The 22,976-nt window shown below is 41.5% G+C and overlaps 1 protein-coding gene across 2 annotated transcripts in view; it reads right to left on the bottom strand.

The window, feature by feature from the left end:
- DYNC2H1 (dynein cytoplasmic 2 heavy chain 1) overlaps positions 1 to 22,976 on the bottom strand; it is a 299,368-nt gene that overhangs the window by 113,493 nt on the left and 162,899 nt on the right. For both annotated transcript variants that reach the window (XM_026505886.4, XM_026505887.4), the window contains 5 exons: positions 16,833 to 16,993; positions 12,221 to 12,346; positions 11,071 to 11,181; positions 6,165 to 6,320; positions 4,294 to 4,369 (listed from right to left, as the gene is read on the bottom strand). In XM_026505886.4, coding sequence (XP_026361671.2) covers positions 4,294 to 4,369; positions 6,165 to 6,320; positions 11,071 to 11,181; positions 12,221 to 12,346; positions 16,833 to 16,993 — 630 coding nt within the window. The remainder of the gene's footprint in view (positions 1 to 4,293; positions 4,370 to 6,164; positions 6,321 to 11,070; positions 11,182 to 12,220; positions 12,347 to 16,832; positions 16,994 to 22,976) is intronic.

The raw sequence follows: 22,976 nt of genomic DNA, 5'->3' as shown, positions 1-22,976 counted from the left end.
TAAATCGTTCCTTAAAAGGCTCACTAATAGGAATGTAAAATTCACTAATAAATTCTTATTAATTAATATAATCACAGAGTGGCTAATATTCAGAGATTATTTAATCAAGTAAAATCTGCCAAACATTTTTCCGTGTATAAACTCATTTAAGTCCTCTATCATAGAAGTTAAAATTGCCCAGTTATAGTGATGAAGAAATTGAGGAATAGGGAGGGTGAGTGACCCGAATCAGAAAATCACACAATCCCACAGATCTGAACCAGAATGAGGTGTTCTGAAACCATACTCTTGTCTGCCACACAACACTGCCTCCTTAAATGGGAAATTCCTTAAGAATACATTCAAAACCTAATTTTATACAATGATGAAAATCTCAGTTTGTCACCATCATCTGAATAAGGAAACTCTACAAAATAACTTCACACATCGCAGTCTTGTAATGTCATGATTTTAATAGTCAACTGTCCAGTTGCTACTCTAAAAGAGAAATGTTGTGTAAAACAACACAATGAGACTCTGAAGTTATTATTTCATTTTGCAACAAGAACATTCTCTTCATCACAGTTCAGTGGTAATTGTAATTTTAAACTGTAAGAATTAATTCTCTGGTCTGCAGAGGAGACAAGGAATACGGGACAAAGGAAGCAGCGGAACTTAAACTAGCTCCTAACACACAGTGCACGGCTCGCTAGTTTCCTTACAGGGTACTGTGCACAAAGCCTGAGGGCGGAGTCGCGCCTGCGCTGGTGTCACCGCCCACACTGGCACCGGGTGATGCAGGCTGCCTCCTGCAGGACAAGGCCCAGCAGCAGGAGACTCATTAAAGCTGCTTCCCCGCCCACGTCGCATTATCAACAGTGGCCAAGCCCCCCATCACAGCGGACCTCACCAGGCCTCCACATCCTAGCTCTGCCTCGGTCTCCACTAAATCATGTATTAGTAACGGATGGCTCACTCATTCACAGCTGGCCACCAGGGCATACAGAAACACTGAGGTACCTTTCAACTTATCAAATGCAAATAGCTATTATGTAAAATATTTTATAGAATTTTTAAGATGTTCTTCTTCTTATACCCACTGTTCTCAGAGTAAGGTTCGTTTTGTTCAGGATTAAAGAAGAACGGTACTGAAATTAGAGCAATAGCAGTAACAGTCAACAACCACTGCCAGCTCACTCAATATGTTCGCTGTACTAAATGTCAAGTGTTTCCTGGGGCTTTTCTCACTCAGCCTACTCCAGAATTGAACCAATGGCTATAGGATCTGCTATTCTCCGCATTTTACACATCAGGAAGCTCGGGCATCAAGGCTTACACGTACCCCAGGTCTTAGGAGCTACGTCATTTCTACACCAACCTACCCCTTTAATTAGAAATTTTTCTCCTTTTGGCATTTAATTCTGTACATGTGGAAGTCCCCAATATCCAGAAATTCTGTAATCCCAACATTACCCAGTTAGATCTTTACCATGAGATTCACTACCACCTCTTATTCACATCAATTCAGTGGTACTATTAATTCCATCACAAGCTTCAATCATAATGACAAATCATTCCAACTCCCTGCTTTGGATTCTTCATCTTAAAAGGGCACATACAATGGAATATTACTCAGCCATCAAAAAGAATGAAATGTTGCCATTTGCAACAACGTGGATGGAGCTAGAGTGTATTATGCTAAGTGAGTAAGTCAGAGAAAGACAAACATCACATGATCTCACTCATATGTGGAGTTTAAGAAACAAAACAGATGAACATAAGGGAAGAGGATTAAGAAAAGGAAAAAAAGAGAAGAAATCAATTCATAAGAGATTTTCAACAAGAGAGAACAAATCGGGTGGATGGAGTTAGGTGGGTGGGGGATGGGCATTAAGGGGGACACCTGTGGTGAGTCCTGGGTGTCACGTATTAGTGATGAATCATGACTTCTTCTCTAGAAACCAATACTACACTGTATGTTAACTAACTTGAACTTAAAAACCTGAAAATACAAAAAAAGAAGAAAGAAAAAGAATAATCACCAAGTTGCAATGCAAGCTGAAGCATTAGTACATGTTCTCCAGAAAACTCTGTCAAGATTAATATTAAAAACAACAGCTTACAGAATCAGGAAAGTGGCTACCCTTGGCATGGAATGGGGCAGTGCTGGGTCACATGCATGAGAAGTAAGGGGTGCACTTCTGGAAGGCTGGTAACACTCTGTTGATTTGGAAATAGTTACGAAGTTTCAATATATGACCGTTTATTAAGCTGTAAGTTTATGTAGTTTTCTGACGTAGAATTCAAAACTTGTTAAAGAAAAACTCAATTGGAATATTACTTGGCACTAATGATGAACAAATGGTGAACAAATGAGTATCTTATTTACTCGTACATATATACTCAACATAAATACATCCAACTCTTTACCCAAAGCTCTAGCAGCATTGTTCACCATCACCCCAGAAGACCTACGTGACCACCAGGAAAGTATTACAATCGAAGAGTGGCATACTATACAGCACTGAGAATAAATAATCCATAACTACATGCATCCTCATAGGTCAATCTCTCAAATATAACGTTAAAGAACCTACAGACTGAGGAGTGTATGATGCATGATTCCAGCTCTACAAACACAGACAAAACTGATGTGTATGGTAAGATGCTAGTATTCACCACAAGAGCTGGGGGTGGGGCGGGGTGTTGGGAGACGGTCACAACTGGAAGGCAGTGGTACCGGCGATGTTGTTTCTCAAGTAATGCTCTGGCTACAGGAGCACATTCAGTGTGTGCAAGTTTCACTGAACGGTGATCGTACGATCTTAGTATTTTTTGTATGTAGATCATTCAAAACTTTAATCCCATAAACATATAAATTAAAATGGGACTTGGACACGTCCCAGATGTCTAACCCTATCATTCTGCTAAAGACAAGTTACAGAATCGTTTCTGAGATCTGATATTAATTCAACTAACAGTAACCGAGTAACCTGCTATGGGTGTTGAGGACAAACGTCATTAACAGAACAGTCACAAACATTGCTTTAAGGGAGATCACACTCTAGTGGGAAGAGATAAAATAACAAATGAATAAGCAACCAAAAAAATACTAGGTAGCACCGATGCACTCCAATTACACAACAGAACAAGGGGGTAGAGAGTAACTTTTAAATTACTTTAGACTGGTGGTAATAGAAAGCTTATCTGAAGAGGACACCTGGAAGGTGAGATGCGAATGGGAAGAACAGGACAGACATAAGAAGGTCTGGGAGAAAAGCATGTCAGACAGAAGAGCACCTACCAAAACCCTCAGGTAGGAACAAGCCTGGCTCGCGAGAGGAAAGGAAAGAAGACTACTATTGCTGTAGTCTTAGATGGGAATTCTATATTTTACTTTTCTAACAGTCTCTTTACCATGTGGAGAAGTTTTCAAAGGTGCTTTTAAAATAGAAAGAAGACAGGGTAAGAAGCTCTTGCTTGGACTCCCAAGGCACTGATGAAGTAGCAATAAATGAACAGAATCATGATCTGCTTTGGACGTGAAAGGGACAGAAACTGCCCAACACGGGATGTTAAAGGATCAGAGAAAGAATCCAGGGTGACTCACAGGTTCTGAACCCGAGCAGATTCGTGAATGGTGGCGCCACCTAGCAAAGCGGGCCGACTCAGGGAGGGGTGGTCTGGCAGGGCTGCAAGGTGGACGGGAGACAGGAATCATTTTCAAGTTTGAGATTCCAATCAACATATCCACCACTGCTCTCAGCTCCCGTGTCCCCTTGCCCTGGCCCTACACAGCACATTTCAGAGATTCAACGGCCCCTGGCTTGCGGAGGTGGGGAGCTGGACGGCCTCTGCCCATCAGATCACATGGTCTTGTCTGTTGCCCTACTTCAATCTATTATTTGCACCTTAATTCTTGACTCCAACTTAATCTAAGTTAAGACTCTACAGATACACAGTATTGACCTTAGTCTACCCACACCCCTGGGTTTTAACAGTTCTTGAGATCTGAATATTTCCTCATGAGCCTGAAACTTAGGAAGGCCACAAAGTGAATACAAGGTCTTTCTAGCTTTCTGTTTCTGGAAAGCTACAGATCAATCAGAAAACTGTGGCATATATAACCAATGACCACAACAAATCAAGAGCTATCTAGTTAGCACAAGCACGGCGGTCAGGACATAAAACATGTGAAAAGTAAAAGCACATTCTATGATAGGAAGTCACTCTTGAAGAAACCACTTTATTAGTAAGATCTCAAAAAAAATTTTCCCATTAATACCAGAGATGACAATGATCAGTAGAACTTACCATCAAAGAGCCTGTCAATAATGCTGTATCCAGCCCGAAGATCTGATAAAGAAAACTCATAAAACTTGGTCCAACCCTATCAAAACAAATTTACAAATATTAAAGAACTATAGTGTTCAAAGATATATATATGCATCATGATCCTTATAATCTAAAGAATGTTCAAAATATGCTAAAAAAATAAAAGGGCAACTCCTGAAAATTAATAATAAAAACAGTAACTCTAAGGTAACAGTAATTTTTTAAAAGAAATTGAATGACCTCCATAGCATGCCAAAGACTTTTAAAATGAGAACGGTTTTTATCATTTAATATTGTGGCAATTCAGTCACAGAACAAATTGGTAAATTTTTTAGTCTAAGTATGGCGTACACATTGAAATAGTTTCTATAATTTTGTCCTTCAGAATTGTGGGTTTTGTCCACAAACAAGACAACAGAAATATTACAAAAAAAAAATTTTAAAGGCCCAAAGGCATACAGCATTATTTCCTGTACATTTCACCCATGAAGCATTCATGTCGGAAGTAATTAAAAACTCAATAACTACAATGCTTGTATAAAAAACATGCATAGAGCTCTATGTTTTATAAAAATATAAAAAAGGTAAAGTAATTTTGATGGTACTTCCCTTGACTTTAATTAGTTTAATGTAGTACATTGAGACTAAAATCTTTTTAGGCTTTAAATAGTATTTAGGAACATCAACACAAATTGCATTGCTCCATTAATCATTCAAAACAATGTTTATAAATGCATATTACATGTAAAGCTCTACGTCTAAGAGAACAAACCCAAACATAATCAATCCCTGCCCTCTGGTCACGGTCAAACGCGGGGAAGGGAGAAGCAGGTGGACACAATCCGTCACTGGAACACACCTACAGGGCAAGCTACGCTGGGGAGGGGAGTACAACAGGCAGGAAGAAAAACACAGATGGGGAGTTAGGGCAGTAAAACTAAAGAATGTTTGCACTGCACAGTCACGGAACGTGAAGATACCATGAAGAGAGGTCTTCAGAATGACTTCCAACGGTGTCACTCACTGCTAGCTGCAGCACGGAAAGACTGCAAGGCTTGGAAAGGCCCCATGAGCTCCCGCAACCAAAGTGTCCAACTGACAGTTACGAACCAGGCAAGGCTCGGGTCAGTGAGAATACAGCAACGAACCAAAGAGACAAAACCTGTGCTCTTAAGCAGCTTACGCTCTAGTGCTTAGAGCCAGAATATGTGGGTTTTCAGTCCTTTTGAAACAAACTGGGTAAGTCAAATAAATAGCTGGGTACATAAACCTAGAGCTTAGGGAACTAGTCTGAGGTAGGGATATAAATTTGGACGTTGCTAACATTTGGATCAATTTTCTTAAATTATAGATGTTGAAAAAAACACATGAGGTTTAAACTTCACTCGCTAAGTTTTAGTACAGCTAAGAACTGAAGATCTGTAAGGGTTATGTGCCCATCAACAGTTAACAAACTTCCTCCAATATTTTACATAAATTTCCTACCAACTCAAAGTCTTATTAATATTTCTTCTATCACTCTATTAGTAGGGGTACACGACAGGAAAACAACTATGGGGAATTCAGTTTTGAACTCTGAGATGACTGTGATATCAACAACAAAAATGATAGCAATCACTGCGGGTTCATGACGGTTCACACATCGTTCCGAACAATGTAATTCAGAGATGTGAACTACGCAATTACATGCAGGCCAGAAGATCAACAGCGAAGACAGAATTAGAGATCTAAAGTTATGAATCATGAGCCAAATTGTTAAGTAATCCTAGCCATTTACGCTGCATTGTAGAAACACTCTAATACAAAAATATGCATAGCTTACGGTATGTCCAAGACATGTTCTAACTCACCTGTGGGATGTAATTTCTTCTTTCTTGACATGCAGCATGAAACCATGCAAAACTAAAGAGAGCGTGAGCTCGATGTATGTTATCTTTTTTGCTGATTTGCTCAGGAGTCCAAGATTCGTAAGTACGCATTAAGTTCTTCTTCAAACCTGGAGGTGACTAAAGACAAAAAATTGACATCCTATTGTTTCAAATCTTACAAATGAAATTAATATTTAACATATTTAAGGACTTATTTTAATAAAGAAAAGTTTTCACTATTACCCAGTTTGACTTACGTTACTTCAAAATGTACATCTCTAAAACTAGTTTTAAACTCCTTGTACCTAACAGTTTCTATCAATTATAAATTCAAAAATTTTCAAATTAAAACACTCTAAAACCAACAATATTCATAACAACCAAGTAAGTTTTATATCATCATTGAGGTAATTTACTGAAACCGAATCGTCACTTATACACTGAATTTGACATCGATTGTTAGGGGCACGCGGTTTTTACTTTCATAGACTGTTGTCCCTCTCCAGGTCCTATGTGAATTTCCATGAGGCCTTCCAAATACTACTTACATAAAATACAACTCATGCTCCTTGCACATTGGTCCACCAGGGGTGAAGGGGGTATCAGCAGACATCACAAGGCTCATAAACACAAATCAAACCCAGAAACTCAAAGTGTATATTATTCAGTTAAAAAATACTTATCCACATGTCCAGAATCTGTATTTTTTTAGTTTTCCAAATGAAAAAGACAAATATTGAATTCTTAGAAAAAGAGTAAAATAAACCCATTTCTTAAAAAAAAAAAAAAAAATTCTTCTGCCTTTTTTTTTTTTAACCAAATGCATTTGTGTATTAATTATAGGTTCCTTTAGAATTCTTCTAAGGTTGGGCTGCCTGGGTGGCTCAATCAGTTAAGCGTCTGCCTTTGGCTCAGGTCATGATCTCAGGTCATGAGCCCCGCGCCAGGCTCTCTGCTCAGCTGGCAGTCTGCTTGTCCTTCTCCCTCTATCCTTCACCCCCACTTCTGCTGTCTCTCTCAAATAAATAAAATCTTAAAAAAAAAATTCTTCTAAGGTTAAAAGAAATTAATGTGCATTTCTCTGCACATTTACTTTAATTATATTAAAGTAGAAGTAAAATTTTTCTTCTAAAATGGTTTCTAACACAAAAAGCATAAATAAGTCAGGACGTTAAGAAGGCCTGCTACAAGGGAGTCATTCCCTTTGCAATCCCTTCCATTCCATTTTTCTCAAATAAAAAGACTTCTTTAAGATTAGGAAAAAAATAAAAACCACTGATTTACTAAGTACATATCCAAATCTAAACTTTGTAAAATGACATTTTTTATGCTTACGAAACATTTGCAAAAAATAATCATAGAATAGGCTAAATTTCCTAAGCACTATTCAATTAAATATGAAATTAATAGGAAACTGAATGACCACTTGGAGTTTTTAAGGTACTAAAGATTACACAAAATGAATAAATCCTATATAATTATAGAAAGAATCATAAATAAAAAATATTTGAAAACGACAAAAGACACTACTATGTCAAACTATGGGATAAGGCCAAGCACGTACTCAGCTGCAAATTCACAGACATAACAATAATTTCAGTATTGTTTCAAGTAAATCTAAGTCAACTTATTCAACAGAAGAAATCAGGAAGAACGAAAGCAAATATAAATCTAAGGACAATTTAAGAAGAAAATAAAGAATAAAGCAGGAAACTCAGTGGAAAGAATTACTAAGATAAAAATAAATGATTAAGTATGACATGGGTTATTTGGAGTAAATTTTGAAAAAGTCTGTCAACTAATAAAAAAAAAGTAATTGAGATTTAACAACCTTTAAAGTTACTATATGCATGTGTGTACATATATGTACATATATAGTAATAATTTTGAATATAATTAACATTTTAGAAAAGAGTGCAGTTAGTTATACACATTTAAGAAATAGGAAAAAATCACCAATTTAGATTAAACAAAATTTCCATTAAGAAGTAATCAAATTACCTCATGAAAAAAAAAATCCTAGAAGACTACCCATTAATTTAAAATGCTGCAGGAACAGTTCTCCCCTGATGTATTAACTCTTCGTGTGCTGAAATATTTACTGTGTTCTTCGTAACTGCCAGGTATTATATGGTAAGTATAAAACTCAAGAGAAAAAATATCCCCTGCCTTTGTGACTCCTACCAGCTCTAGGATATGAAGTCAGTGCACTGGGAGAGCAGCTGGGAAGACTCTGGAAAGGTTCTTTCTTACTAGACACTGTAATGACTTTCAATTAACATATTTCCAAATATTAAACAAACTTCACATTCCTTGGATTAATCCTTATCCTTTTTCTTTCTTAAATGAGATGAACACCTTCCAGTAAAAAAATAACAAATACTGATCTAAAGCAACAGGTCGTTATAAACATTATTAAGATATTTTTTCTTCCAAACAAAAATTATAAAAAACAAAGAACTTTCTACAAACTGAGGGTAAAAAAAAAAAAGAAAAAGCTGAACCTTTATTACCAGTTTTAAGAAGTTTTAATTCAGTTAATTATCTTATTTAGGACTTGAACCAGTCCCATAATAACACTGCAAACACATAGAGTTTTGGATACAGTAGGTTTGGACATTATGTGTCAGGAGCATGATGGATTGAAAAAAGGAAACCAACACTGAAAATCTGACTTGGCTGTGCCAGAAAGCACGTAAGAACACCAGAGACCCTGCTGCGAAGAACAGAGCTGAACCCTTACCTGACACCATACGTAAAAATGAACTCACAACGCATGCAAGACCTAAACGAAAGGCTCTGAAAGGATCAAACCAGAAGGAGGCCCAGGAGACTCCGTGACAACGGCTTTGGCAACGATTCTTTGGAGAGGACACCAGAGCAGGGGCGACAGAAGCACAGAGCAGACGAACGGGCCTCCATTCAAGTTTACAGACAACCGTGCAACAGGGAGACAACTCGCCCCGGGAAGAGCCGACACAACATGGAAGACAGAGTCCGCTGACTACACATCTGGGCAGCAACTCCTCCAACTCAACAAAAAGTCCAATTCAAAACGGGCAAACGACTTGACAAGGCCTTCTCTAAGTAAAATATGCAAATGGATAAGCAGCCTAGAAACCACTGTCACCATCACTAATTACCAAGGAACCCCAAAGCCAACCTATGGTGAGCTACGGGCTTGCAGTGTTAGGACGGTTACAACAAACACACAGAAGTAACAAGTGCTGGGGGGACGTAAGACAGAGTCCTGCAAGGATGAACACTCTGGAGCTCCTCAAAACATGAAAAACAGAATGACCTTCCTCACATTCACTGCAGCGTTATTCACAACAGCCAAGAGGCAGAAGCCCCAGCTGTCCACGGACGAACGGATAAAGAAAACGCAGAATGTACAGACACCACGGGATATTATCAACCCTCGGGAGAGAAGGAAATCCCGTCCCACGCAACGACATGGGTCACTATCTTGAGGACATTCTCTTGAGTAACATAAGCCAGTCCCCAAAAGACAAATAATGCAGGATTCTACTTATAGGAGGTATCTAAGGTAGTCAAACTCCTAGAAAACAGAGGGTAGAGATCGCCAGGGTGGAGGAACAGGGAAATGGGGAGTCGCTCCTCAAGAGACAGATGGCAGTTTCTCAAGACGAAAAGGTCTAGCAAAGGGTTGCCCAACAGAGTACATACGAACACCACCAAACTATGGTAATAAAGATGGTTATGATGGTAAATTTTATGTGTTTTTTACTGGTAACACCAAAAAAAATGAAATAAAATTTAAAAGGAAAATTTAAATGTATTTTTATAAATATCAGCTTATGCTCTTACTGAGGCTTACTTCACCTAAGCGAAATGAAGAGGTGTTTTTTGAGTCTAGTTGATACATAGTATTACAACAGTTTCAGGTATACAACACGGCGATCACACATGTCCATCATACACGATGCTGCGCTCAGCTCAAGTGCACCCCACCTGTCCCCACACAGCGCTGTCACACCACCACGGACCCTGCTCCCTGCGCCTTCCACGCCTGTGATGCTGTCGTTCCCTCACTGCCCTCCACCCATGCTGCCTGGCCCGCACTCCCATCCCCTGGCACACCAGGCTGTTCTCTATTTATAGGTCTGATTTTGTTTTTTGTTTGTATATTCATTTATTACATTCCACTTACGAGTGAAATCACGAATTTGTCTTTCTCAGACTAACTTATTTCACTTGGCAGATTACCCTGTAGGTCCCTCCAAGTGGCTGTAATGGCAAGATTTCGTCTGGTTTTATGGCTGAGCCCGAGGCTGCCCTGTGCGTACACCACATCCCCTTACCCATTCATTCGCGGATGGACACCTAGGGGGCTCTGTATCTCGGCTGCTGTAAATCACGCTGCTATCAACATCGGGGCGCCTGCATTTTTTTGCATTAGTGTTTTTGTTCTTTGGTAAACGCCCAGTAGTGGAATAACTGGACCACAGGGCAGTTCTGTTTTTCATCTTTGAGGGGCCTCCGCACAGTCTCCCACAGTGGCCGCACCAGCTGACATTCCCACCAGCAGAGCAGAGACCTTCTCTCCACGTCCTCCCCGACACTTGCTGTTTCTTGTTAGTTCGTTTCAGCCATTGGGACAACTGTGGTATCTCATTGTGGTTTTGACCTGCATTTCTGTGATGATGAGAGATGTTGAGCATCTTTTCATGTGTCTGCTGGCCATGTGCATGTCTTCTTGGGAGAAATGTTTGTCCAGGTCCTCCACCCACTTATTAATCGAACGGACTGTTGTAAAGGAAACTTAGGTGTGTTTTGTACGACCGACAGGTCCTTACAGAGCTTTAGGGGGCACGTGGAGACGAGCGCACTTTGCGCTGAGTGACTCGGGGCTAAGTCTCCTTACCTCGTAGGTGATCTTCAGACTTGACTGTAGTAAGATAGGGGTGAAGTGGGGATGGACTTCTGCAGTGAGCCACAGACGAAAGGTATCTTTAGGCTGAAGAGTGTTCAATTCCTGGTGAACAAAAATAGCAAAAAGAAAAATCTACTTTAACACACACGCTGAGTTCCATTTTATAAATATACTCATAAGTAAACTTTCTTACTGAAATCCTTCTGCGACATTCTGATACAGTTCATTCTGCTGCTTATCTGCGCCGTGACCCTGGGCTCTAGGACGTACACCAGCTCTAAGCAAGGACAGTAACAGTACACACAGTGTGGAACGCTCGCCACGGGGCCCAACACACAGGACGTACAAGGTAAGCGTTCGCGGCAACCAAGAGGCCTCAACCAGCAAGCGTGTGTGGGACTCTGGGTTCTCATTGCTTCCATTCATACCTCCAGAGTTCTCTAATGACATCAATTCCTTTATTAGCTATTTTTGTTGTATCCTATTGCCTATAATATAAATTCAAAACTTCACCATACAAATTCCTCTGCCCGAGCTGTGTGCCTTGGTCACTTATTCAAATTTTTATGTGTCTTTACAAATATAATTCTTTCTAAGTATTACTTTCTTTGGAACCTGGCAAATCCTTACTCATCTGTCAATTTCAATATCCTGTCTTAGGGGGGTATCCTCTTCAACTCTTCATTACCACAGTCCCAGGAAGAATTCGTCACTGATGGCAATTAGTAAATTCTCTTCCGTAGCGTTTATGATGCTACAACATAGTTATTAAGTGGCCTGCCTCTTCTAATCCAAGTTCCTCCTGATGGAGGTTACAAATTTTGTATGCAACCCGCAGTTAGGGCAACTGCTGGCTTTTTTTACTGTACGAAACAAGTGCTTACACAATAAAAGAATGAATGAATGACAAAAAAATTGTCAAGAGTTCTAAAAGAATGAAGTCTAAAAATTACTTTAATAATCTATGTCTGATACTAACATTCATTATTATAACGTAAAATAGAGTGAAAGTAACTAAAAAAATAATTAGCTTTTACAAAAACACTGTATATGCTTAAAATTGTAAATTATAATATACACTATTATGCCACATAATAGTTTACCATAATATACCACTTTTACCACATTTATCTGTATCTACCTTCTCCAGAACTGGCAGCCAAGACACCACCAGATGCAAGTTCTTCAAACACAACCAGTCCCCACTACGGGCACATTCTTTTAGCATCTGAATTGCTAAATCAGCTTGACCCTGACCCATAGCAACCTGCAAAAACAAAGTGAAAAACAATACTAAACAACAAATCTGACAGCACATAACAGGAGAGATTCAAGTTAACCTGTCATACATGCTAAATTCCATTATTCTTTTTTTTTTATAATAATTTTTTATTATGTTATGTTAGTCACCATACAGTACATCCCTAGTTTTTGATGTAATGTTCCATGATTCATTACTTGCGTATAACACTCAGTGCACCATGCAATACGTGCCCTCCTTAAGACCCATCACCGGCCTATCACAATCCCCCACCCCTCTCCCCTCTGAAGCCCTCAGTTTGTTTTCCAGAGTCCATAGTCTCTCATGGTTCATTGCCCCTTCTCCTTACCCCCCCTTTCTTCTTCCCTTCCTTCTCCTACCGATCTTCCTATTTCTTATGTACCATAAATGAGTGAAACCATATAATTGTCTTTCTCTGCTTGACTTATTTCACTTAGCATAATCTCCTCTAGTCCTGTCCATGTTGCTGCAAATGTTGAGTAATCGTTCTTTTTGATGGCTAATATTCCATAGTATATATGGACCACATCTTCTTCATCCAGTCGTCTGTTGAAGGGCATCTCAGTTCCTTCCACAATGTAGCTATTGTGGACAATGCTGCTATGAATATTGGGGTGCATAAGGCCCTTCTCTTCACTATGTCTGTATCTTTGGGGTAAATACCCAGTGGTGCAATGGCTGGATCATAGGGTAGCTCTATTTTTAACTTTTTAAGGGACCTCCACACTGTTTTCCAAAGTGGCTGTACCAACTTGCATTCCCACCAACAGTGTAAGAGGGATCCCCTTTCTCCACGTCCTCTCCAACATTTGTTGTTTCCTGCCTTGTCAATTTTTGCCATTCTAACTAGCATAAGGTGGTATCTTAGTGTGGTTTTGATTTGAATTTCCCTGATGGCTAATGATTTTGAACATTTGTTCATGTTAGCCATTTTTATGTCTTCATGGGAAAAGTGTCTGTTCATATCGTCTGCCCATTTTTTTATTTGATTATTTGTTTCCCGTGTATTGATTTTGAGAAGTTCTTTGTAGATCTTGGATACCAGTCCTTTATCTGTAGTGTCATTTGTAAATATCTTCTCCCATTCCGTGGGCTGCCTCTTAGTTTTTTTGACTGTTTCCTTAGCTGTGCAGAAGCTGCGATCACAAAGCATGGTACTGGCACAAAAACAGACACATAGACCAATGGAACAGACCAGAGAACCCAGAAATGGACCCTCGGCTCTTTGGGCAACTAATCTTTGACAAAGCAGGAAAAAACATCCAGTGGAAAAAAGACAGTCTCTTCAATAAATGGTGCTGGGAAAACTGGACAGCTACATGCAAAGGAATGAAACTTGACCACTCTCTCACACCATTCACAAAGATAAACTCCAAATGGATGAAAGACCTCGATGTGAGACAGAAATCCATCAAAATCCTAGAGAACGTAGGCTGCAACCTCTTTGACATCAGCCACAGCAACCTTTTTCATGACACGTTTCCAAAGGCAAGAGAAACAAAAGAAAAAATGAACTTGTGGGACTTCGTCAAGATGAATTCCATTACTCTGATGAGAGCTCTAGGTTCTTAATAACTCTGTTGCCATTTCCAACAGTTGTCTTATTTTTGTCCTTCATCAGTGGCAGATTTCTAATACTTTTCTGTTTATTAAAGACATAGTATCATTATAGGTTTGTAAGTTACAGAACAGTAAAAGAACTCCTGTTTTATTTTTGTTTCTCACTCCCTTATTTCCTGGAATTCTTACCCTCTCAAACATGAACCTTAAAAAAAAAGGAAAATTTTTACACTGTCATCTTGAATTCTTTGAGGGTTTAATCATTAATGTTTAATTGTTAATCTTAATGTTTAATCATTAAGACTATCACTTGCTTGAAGTTTACTTCTGATTTTTCCAACACTGCACATATCCGGCCCTCAAGCTACAGGTTTAACTGTGTCATGGTATCATTCCCTAGCCCTTCATCACCCACGAAATCCTCACATGTGGCAAGGACTCTACATGCTGACCACTGTTCGTCTAGGGCTACTCAGAGAGAGGGGCCTGAGTGGGCTGAGGGGCAAGGAGAGAATAAAGACAGAGGGAATGAGCTTCCTGAGCTCACTAGAATTCCAGTGCCGTGTTCCCAGGTGCTGTGGTCCACCTGTGCTGAGGACACTCAGGGAGGGGCCCAGTCCCCCTCAGGAAGCAGACAACCCGCAAACATATTCCAAGCTGGAAGGCCGGAGACGACGGACTACATGCAGGCTACACGGTCAGACTCTGCAGGTGTTAGTCAGGAGTCCCAGGTGGCTACACTCACAGACCACATCCTGTCTAGACTCCTTGGCGTGTTTGTAAAGGACAGCTTACAGCATACTTGTATACCGGGACAGCCAGGTGTGTGTATGTAGATAATTTATGAACGACACACGGACAGTCCTGGCTCCAATCTTTTATTGGGTATATGGCCAAAACACTTGCAGGACTACGGTTATAGATTACTGCAAACCACAGTGATTTCTGTCTCCATAATGAATACAACATAGCATTTCATTGCTTTTTAGTTGACTTTTACAAGCATTGATTTTGTTTTTCAATTAGACTATGAAGTTCTTGAGAGTGGGAACCATGTCTAATTCACTGCATACTAAAGCATGCAGTAACACAGGTAATAAATACTCACATATTGATTTTTTTCTTTTAATTTCAAGGTCTAACCCCGAATGAAGCAAATAGGAGAGGTGAAACAAAGTGGCTGAATTGTTTTGATGCACTTATTAGTTTGCCATTATTAAAATGCAAAATAAACCCCACAAAAAAACGACAAAAAAGCAAGTATAGGCATGTACAACAGAATCAAAGAAAAGGGTAAGTATTTTGCTCAACGGAAATGACAGCTAAAAATAGGCAACTGACAAATTCCCATAAAGCATCAATTATATGACAAAAGCTTAAAGATTCATAAAAGCTCAGAAAAAATATTTACTATAAAAATAATTTTTTTAAAAAAAAGCACAATAGGAAAATGTCAAGAGGATGGTTAGCTGCCCATCCCCTCTGAAATCTACGCAACTTCAACAATTAAAAATTAATTTGGGGGGGGGGCGTGCCTGGGTGGCTCAGCTTGTTAGGCGTCTGCTCCATCCTGGGATCAAACTCCAGGTCAGGTTCCCTGCTCAACAGGAACCCTGCTTCTCCTCTCTGCCCTTCCCCCCTCTTGAGCTCTCTCTCTGTGTCAAATAAATAAAACCTTTTTAAAAAATTAATTTTTGCATCAAAAATGTATTAGCCTTAGCATATGAATTCAGCACAGCAACAAAACTGTAAGTAACAGAATTATGAGTAATTATGTCCATATTGAAAGGCTTTACTATATTTAACAATTTTGTAAGTTCAGTCCACAAAGCTTTACAAGTTTAAACAGTCAAATCTACCGCAGATGCAAACAGCTTTACCCTGTGGCTAAGACAGAAGGTGCAGACAAGGCCCTCATCTGGGCTCCTCACTGACTGCTGAAGCCTCAGGACACCCTACCTAGGGTGGGATCCGACCCTCTCGCAGGAGAGCCACGCCTGCACGGCAGGGCCCAACTCCCTGCTCTTTGCAGCCCTCCATCCAGTTCCCTACAGCATTCCGACTTCTCCATTTGCTTCTTAATCATTAGAATATTCCCAATGAAAGCGGTTTATTTATTCAGTTGTCAAAAACTAACGGTAAATGAATACATTTTCTGACTGGCATGAGAACGGAATTGCACAAAGGAGGCAACCTGAACAAGGTACAGATCCTAAATCTACCTCAGAAAAAGTGGTGCTCTGTGACCTAAATTTTACTCACGAGTTTATGTAGTTCAGCCTTTGCAGGTAAATATTGCTGTGAGTTACTGTAAAAGCACCCAAGTAAAATTTAACAATTATTCTCAAAAGGTTAGCAAATATTTTAGTGTCCTATTACCACTATAACAAATTACCACAATTTAGTACCTTAAAACCAGACAAATTTATTACCAGATTTCTGGAGATTAGAAGCCCCATCTAACTTCACGGAGGCTGGCTTTACTATAAGGCTGTGTTCCTTCAGAAGGCTCAAGGAGAAAAATCTCCCTCTTGCTTTTCAAGCTTCTAGAAGCCACCCCGCATCTCCTTGTTTGAGGCCCCTTCCGGCACCTTCCAAGCCAGCACCCCAGCATTTCCCGCCACTCTGGCCACTGCTCATCAACACACCGGTGCCTCCACGTGGCCTCCCCAGCCTCACTCTTATGAGGACCCCATGGTTTCCCTGGGCCCGCCTGACTCGTGCAAGACAACATCTCCACGTGAAGACACGTACGGAACTATGTGTGCAGAGAAGCTAACACATTCACAGGTTCTGGGGAGCAGGACCTGGGCACTCTGGGGGACACTGCTTGGCCACCACCTCGAAACCTGTGTCTCCCTAACAGGACCAAGCAGGGCGGCAGGAGCTATAGCAGGTGCTAGGCACTGACCTGGTGGTAGCACTCTCCACTTCTCTCGGCATTGGCGAGCTCCTGCAGTTCCTGAGAAGGGTCGGCACCCGGAGAGATAATGATCAAGATAGGTTCAATTTCCAGTGTCTCTTTGTAGAGCCGTTTGAGATTTAGGGGGAGGGGGGACAGCTCTTTCAGCCCTGGAAGACACGCGTGAAAGACATGAAAATTGCAAAGCAACGTGATTCAGACCAAGTGTATTCAGACCAACTACAGGACGTAACAGGGAACATAGGTGACTGATAATCCCGTACCTGTTACAGTTTCCTCACTGTAAAATCAGTCACTCACTAGCAATAACTACCATCTCTCTGAGTGCTTCCGTCAGCGCCAGGCACGCTTCTAACCACTCTACACCTCCCATCTCCGCAAGTCACTGCAACACTGAGAGCTGGGCACGCCGGCGGCCAGGCCCAGCGCAGGAAGACACACCAGCAGTGCTGTGCTTGTACTGTGCGGTGTTCTGCCTGCAAGACAAGACTGAACCCCGCTGCCCATCCATACTGCTCCTCATTCACTCCTGTGGCAACGTGCTGTGCACTGGGGGTCAGATTCCCACATGATCTAGCGAACAATGTCCCTGCCATGCATTACGAGAAGTGGTATAGAATGAAAAGAATATTAGAGACAGAAATATATGAGCTCTCAGGTTAGCCAAGTGACCCTGTACAAATCACTAAAAATACACTGTGCCCTGGTTTCCTCAATTGTAAAACAGACGTAACACAACCCGTAGGTCATTTGGGAGCAAAACAGAATATAATAATAAAAACACATTCCATTTCTCTGACGCTCTGACGTTCGTCAGCAGGAGGAGCATCTGCTTCCGGAAGGCTGAACCCGTATGCAGGGGCTTCCACAGGGCGCGTTTGCTTCTGGAGGGAAGAGCCAGACTTCTCAAAGGAAGAGGGAGGAGGGGAGTTAAGATGGCGGAGGAGTAGGGGACACCTCTTTCAGCCGGTCCCCTGAGTCGAGCTGGATAGGTACCAGACCAGCCTAAATAACCACGGAATCAGCCCAAGACGCAGGATGATGCATCTGGATCTCTACAAATGAACATCTCCAGCGCTGAGTATTGAGGTACGAAGAGGGGAGCTGTAAACCGTGCACGGATATCGGAAGATAAACGGAAGGGGGAGGGAGCCGCCGCGTTTGGGCGCCGGGAAGCGGCAGCCACCTGCACGGGGGAGCGGGCGGACTCACAGAGGGCACCCGCGAGAGAGCGGACTGAGACCGGTGAGCCGTGAACACGCCACCAGGCATCTCCCGGAACACCGGAATCCCGGTGTGCTCACGGGATCCAGACTGAGACCGGGAACTCCCGGAGCGCGCGCAGGGCGGCTGGCGGCTGGCGGGCCACCTGCACGGGGGAGCGGGCGGACTCGCGGTCGGCACCCGCGAAACAGCAGACTGAGACCCTGAACCGGGTGCGCGCGCCACCAGGCTTCTCACGAAACTCCGGAATCGAGGTGTGCTCACCGGGCATAGACTGAGACCGGGAGACCCGGGAGCACGCGGGGCGGCCGGTGGCTGGCGGCATTAGAAACACAAAGGACAGAGATGCGCCGGCCCTGGAAGTGAGGGCAGGGACGCCGGGTGTGGGGCGCACATCCCAGGACGCTGCAGGGTTGAGCAGCACCAACAGTAATAGAGTTAAAGTGGCCAGAACATCAGTGGAGAACGGGCCGCAATCCCTCTGTTCTGAGACAACGCAGCCTCTGCTGCTCTGACCCTCAGAAGAGGCATAGCCGGCCGCCAGGGAAAGCCGCCAGAGAACAAAAGCCTGGAAATACCGGCTCAGAGAGTGCCCATCCCCATCCTCCCTCGCAGGGGACACGGAGACTCTAACCAAACAGGGTTGCCTGAGTATCGGCGCGGCAGGCCCCTCCCCCAGAACACAGAAGGCAGGCTGAAAAATCAAGAAGCCCACAACCCGGGCGCCTGGGTGGCGCAGTCATTGAGCGCCTGTCTCCGGCTTAGGGCGTGATCCCGGCGTTCCGGAAAGGAGTCCGTCATCGGGCTCCTCCGCTGGGAGGCTGCTTCTTCCTCTCCCACTCCCCTGTTTCTGTTCCCTCTCTCGCTGGTTGGCTGCCACATAAATAAATAAATAAAATCTTTATAGAAGAAGCCCACATCTCTAAGATCCCTATAAAACAAGGGGCACGGCCTGGGACCCAGTCAATAATTTTGGGCTCTGGACAACCCCGCAACCTCCCCTCATTAAAATGACAAGAAGGAGAAGCCCCCCCCAGCAAAGAAAAGACAGTGAGTCAGTGGCCTCTGCCACAGAAGTAACGGATATGGATGTAACCAAATTATCAGAAATGGAATTCAGAGTAACAATGGTCAAGATAATGAGTAGACTTGAAAAAAGTATTCAGGAAAATATTACTGAGAATATAGAATCCCTAAGGGCAGAAATGAGAGCGAATTTGACAGAAATTAAAAATTCTATGAGCCAAATGCAGGCAAAACTAGAGGCTCTGACGGCCAGGGTCACCGAAGCGGAGGAAAGGGTTAGTGAATTGGAGGATGGGTTAATAGAGGAAAAAATAAAAATAGAAGATGGTCTTAAAAAAATCCACGCCCACAAATGTTGGCTACGGGAGATTACTGACTCAACGAAACGATCCAATGTTAGAATCATCGGCATCCCCGAGGGGGTGGAGAAAAACAGAGGTCTAGAAGAGATATTTGAACAAATTGTAGCTGAAAACTTCCCTAATCTAGCAAGGGAAACAAAAATTTGTGTCCAAGAGGCAGAGAGGACCCCTCCCAAGCTCAACCATGACAGACCTGCACCACGTCACGTCATAGTGCAATTCGCAAATATGAGATCCAAGGATACAGTATTGAAAGCGGCCAGGGCAAAGAAATTTCTCACGTACCAAGGCAAAAGCATCAGAATTACGTCAGACCTGACTACACAGACCTGGAATGAGAGAAAGGGTTGGGGGAGCATTTTTAAAGCTCCTTCAGAGAAAAACATGCAGCCAAGGATCCTTTATCCAGCAAGGCTGTCATTCAGAATTGATGGAGAAATAAAGACATTTCAGAATCGACAGTCACTAGCCAATTTCGTAACCACGAAACCAGCCCTGCAGGAGGTATTACGGGGGGTTCTATAAAAGTAAAAAGGCCCCAAGAGTGATACAAAACAGAAAGTCACAGCCAATACAAACAAAGACTTTACTGACAACATGGCAGAATTAAAAGCATATCTCTCAGTACTCAGCCTTAACATTAATGGTTTAAATTCTTGCTTTAACGCCACAGGGTTGCAGATTGGATAAAAAGAAATGACCCATCCATTTGCTGTCTACAAGAGACTCATTTCGAACCCAAAGATGCATTCAGACTGAGAGTAAGGGGATGGAGTACCATCTTTCACGCAAATGGACCTCAAAAGAAAGCTGGGGTAGCAATTCTCATATCAGATAAATTGGATTTTAAACTACAGACTATAGTTAGAGATGCAGAAGGGCACTATATTATTCTTAAAGGAAGTATTCAACAAGTGGATATGACAATTATAAATATATATGCCCCCAACAGGGGAGCAGCAAGATACACAAGCCAACTCTTAACCAGAATAAAGAGACATATAGATAAAAATACATTAATAGTAGGGGACCTCAACACTCCACTCTCAGAAATAGACAGAACACCCTGGCAAAAACTAAGCAAAGAATCAAAGGCTTTGAATGCCATACTCGACGAGTTGGACCTCTTAGATATATATAGAACACTACACCCCAGAACCAAAGAATACTCATTCTATTCTAATGCCCATGGAACATTCTCAAGAATAGACCATGTTCTGGGACACAAAACAGGTCTCAGCCGATACCAAAAGATTGAAATTATCCCCTGCATATTCTCAGACCACAACGCTCTGAAATTGGAACTCAACCACAAGGAAAAATTTGGAAGAAACTCAAACACTTGGAGACTAAGAACCATCCTGCTCAGGAATGACTCAATAAACCAGGAAATCAAAAATCAAATTAAACAATTTATGGAGACCAATGAGAATGAAAATACAACAGTCCAAAACCTATGGGATACTGCAAAGGCAGTCCTAAGGGGGAAATACATAGCCATCCAAGCCTCACTCAAAAGAATAGAAAAATCTAAAATGCAGTTTTTATATCCTCACCTCAAGAAGCTGGAACAGCAACAGAGGGACAGGCCTAATCCACGCACAAGGAAGCAGTTGACCAAAATTAAAGCTGAAATCAATCAAGCAGAAACCAGAAGTACAGTAGAGCAGATCAACAGGACTAGAAGCTGGTTCTTGGAGAGAATCAATAAAATTGACAGACCACTGGCAAGACTTATCCAAAAGAAAAGAGAAAGGACCCAGATTATTAAAATTATGAATGAAAAAGGAGAGGTCACGACGAACACCATTGAAATTGGAAGGATTATTAGAAATTTTTATCAACAGCTATATGCCAATAAACTAAGCAATCTGGAAGAGATGGAATCCTTCCTGGAAACCTATAAACTACCAAGATTGAAAAAGGAAGAAATTGATTTCTTAAACAGGCCAATTAATTATGAAGAAATTGAGTCAGTGATAAACAACCTCCCAAATAACAAAACTCCAGGCCCGGACGGTTTTCCCGGGGAATTCTACCAAACATTCAAAGAAGAAATAATACCTATTCTCCTAAAGCTATTTCAAAAAATAGAAACAGAAGGAAAGCTACCAAACTCATTCTATGAGGCCAATATTACCTTGATCCCCAAACCAGGCAAAGACCCCCTCAAAAAGGAGAATTACAGACCGATTTCCCTAATGAATATGGACGCCAAAATCCTCAACAAGATACTTGCTAATAGAATCCAACAGTTCATTAAAAGGATTATCCACCACGATCAAGTGGGATTCATACCTGGGATGCAAGCGTGGTTCAATATTCGCAAATCAATCAGTGTGATACATCATATCAACAAGAAAAGACTCAAGAACCATATGATCCTCTCAATCGATGCCGAAAAAGCATTTGACAAAATACAGCATCCTTTCCTGATTAAAACCCTTCAGAGTGTAGGAATAGAAGGTACATTTCTCAATCTCATAAAAGCCATCTATGAAAAGCCTACTGCAAATATTATTCTCAATGGGGAAAAGCTGGAAGCCTTTCCCTTAAGATCAGGAACACGACAAGGATGCCCACTCTCGCCACTATTATTCAACATAGTACTAGAAGTCCTTGCAACAGCAATCAGACAACAAAAAGGGATCAAAGGTATTCAAATCGGCAAAGAAGAAGTCAAAATGTCTCTCTTCGCAGACGACATGATACTCTATATGGAAAACCCAAAAGAAGCCACTCCCAAACTATTAGAAGTTATAGAGCAATTCAGTAACGTGGCGGGATACAAAATCAATGCTCAGAAATCAGTTGCATTTCTGTACACGAATAACGAGAACGAAGAAAGAGAAATCAGGGAATCCATCCCATTTACATTAGCACCAAAAACCATACGTTACCTTGGAATTAACTTAACCAGAGACGTAAAGGACCTTTATTCTAGAAACTATAAATCACTCTTAAAAGACATTGAGGAAGACAAAAAGATGGAAAGATATTCCATGCTCATGGATCGGAAGAATTAACATAGTTAAAATGTCCATGCTACCCAGAGCAATCTACACTTTCAATGCTATCCCGATCAAAATACCGAGAACGTTTTTCAAAGAACTGGAACAAATAGTCCTTAAATTTGTATGGAACCAGAAAAGACCCCGAATCTCCAAGGAACTGTTGAAAAGGAAAAACAAAGCTGGGGGCATCACAATGCCAGATTTCGAGCTGTACTACAAAGCTGTGATCACAAAGACAGCATGGTACTGGCACAAAAACAGACACATAGACCAATGGAACAGAATAGAGAGCCCAGAAATGGACCCTCAGCTCTTTGGGCAACTAATATTTGATAAAGCAGGAAAAAACATCCCGTGGGAAAAAGACAGTCTCTTCAATAAATGGTGCTGGGAAAATTGGACAGCTACATGCAAAAGAATGAAACTTGACCACTATCTCACACCATACACAAAAATAAACTCCAAATGGATGAAAGACCTCGATGTGAGACAGGAATCCATCAAAA

Source organism: Ursus arctos, unplaced genomic scaffold (assembly GCF_023065955.2).
Source record: "Ursus arctos isolate Adak ecotype North America unplaced genomic scaffold, UrsArc2.0 scaffold_22, whole genome shotgun sequence".
NCBI classification, from domain to species: Eukaryota; Metazoa; Chordata; class Mammalia; order Carnivora; family Ursidae; genus Ursus; species Ursus arctos.
The sequence above is the reverse complement of the archived record's forward strand: the minus strand, read 5'-3'. Positions and strand labels throughout refer to the sequence as shown.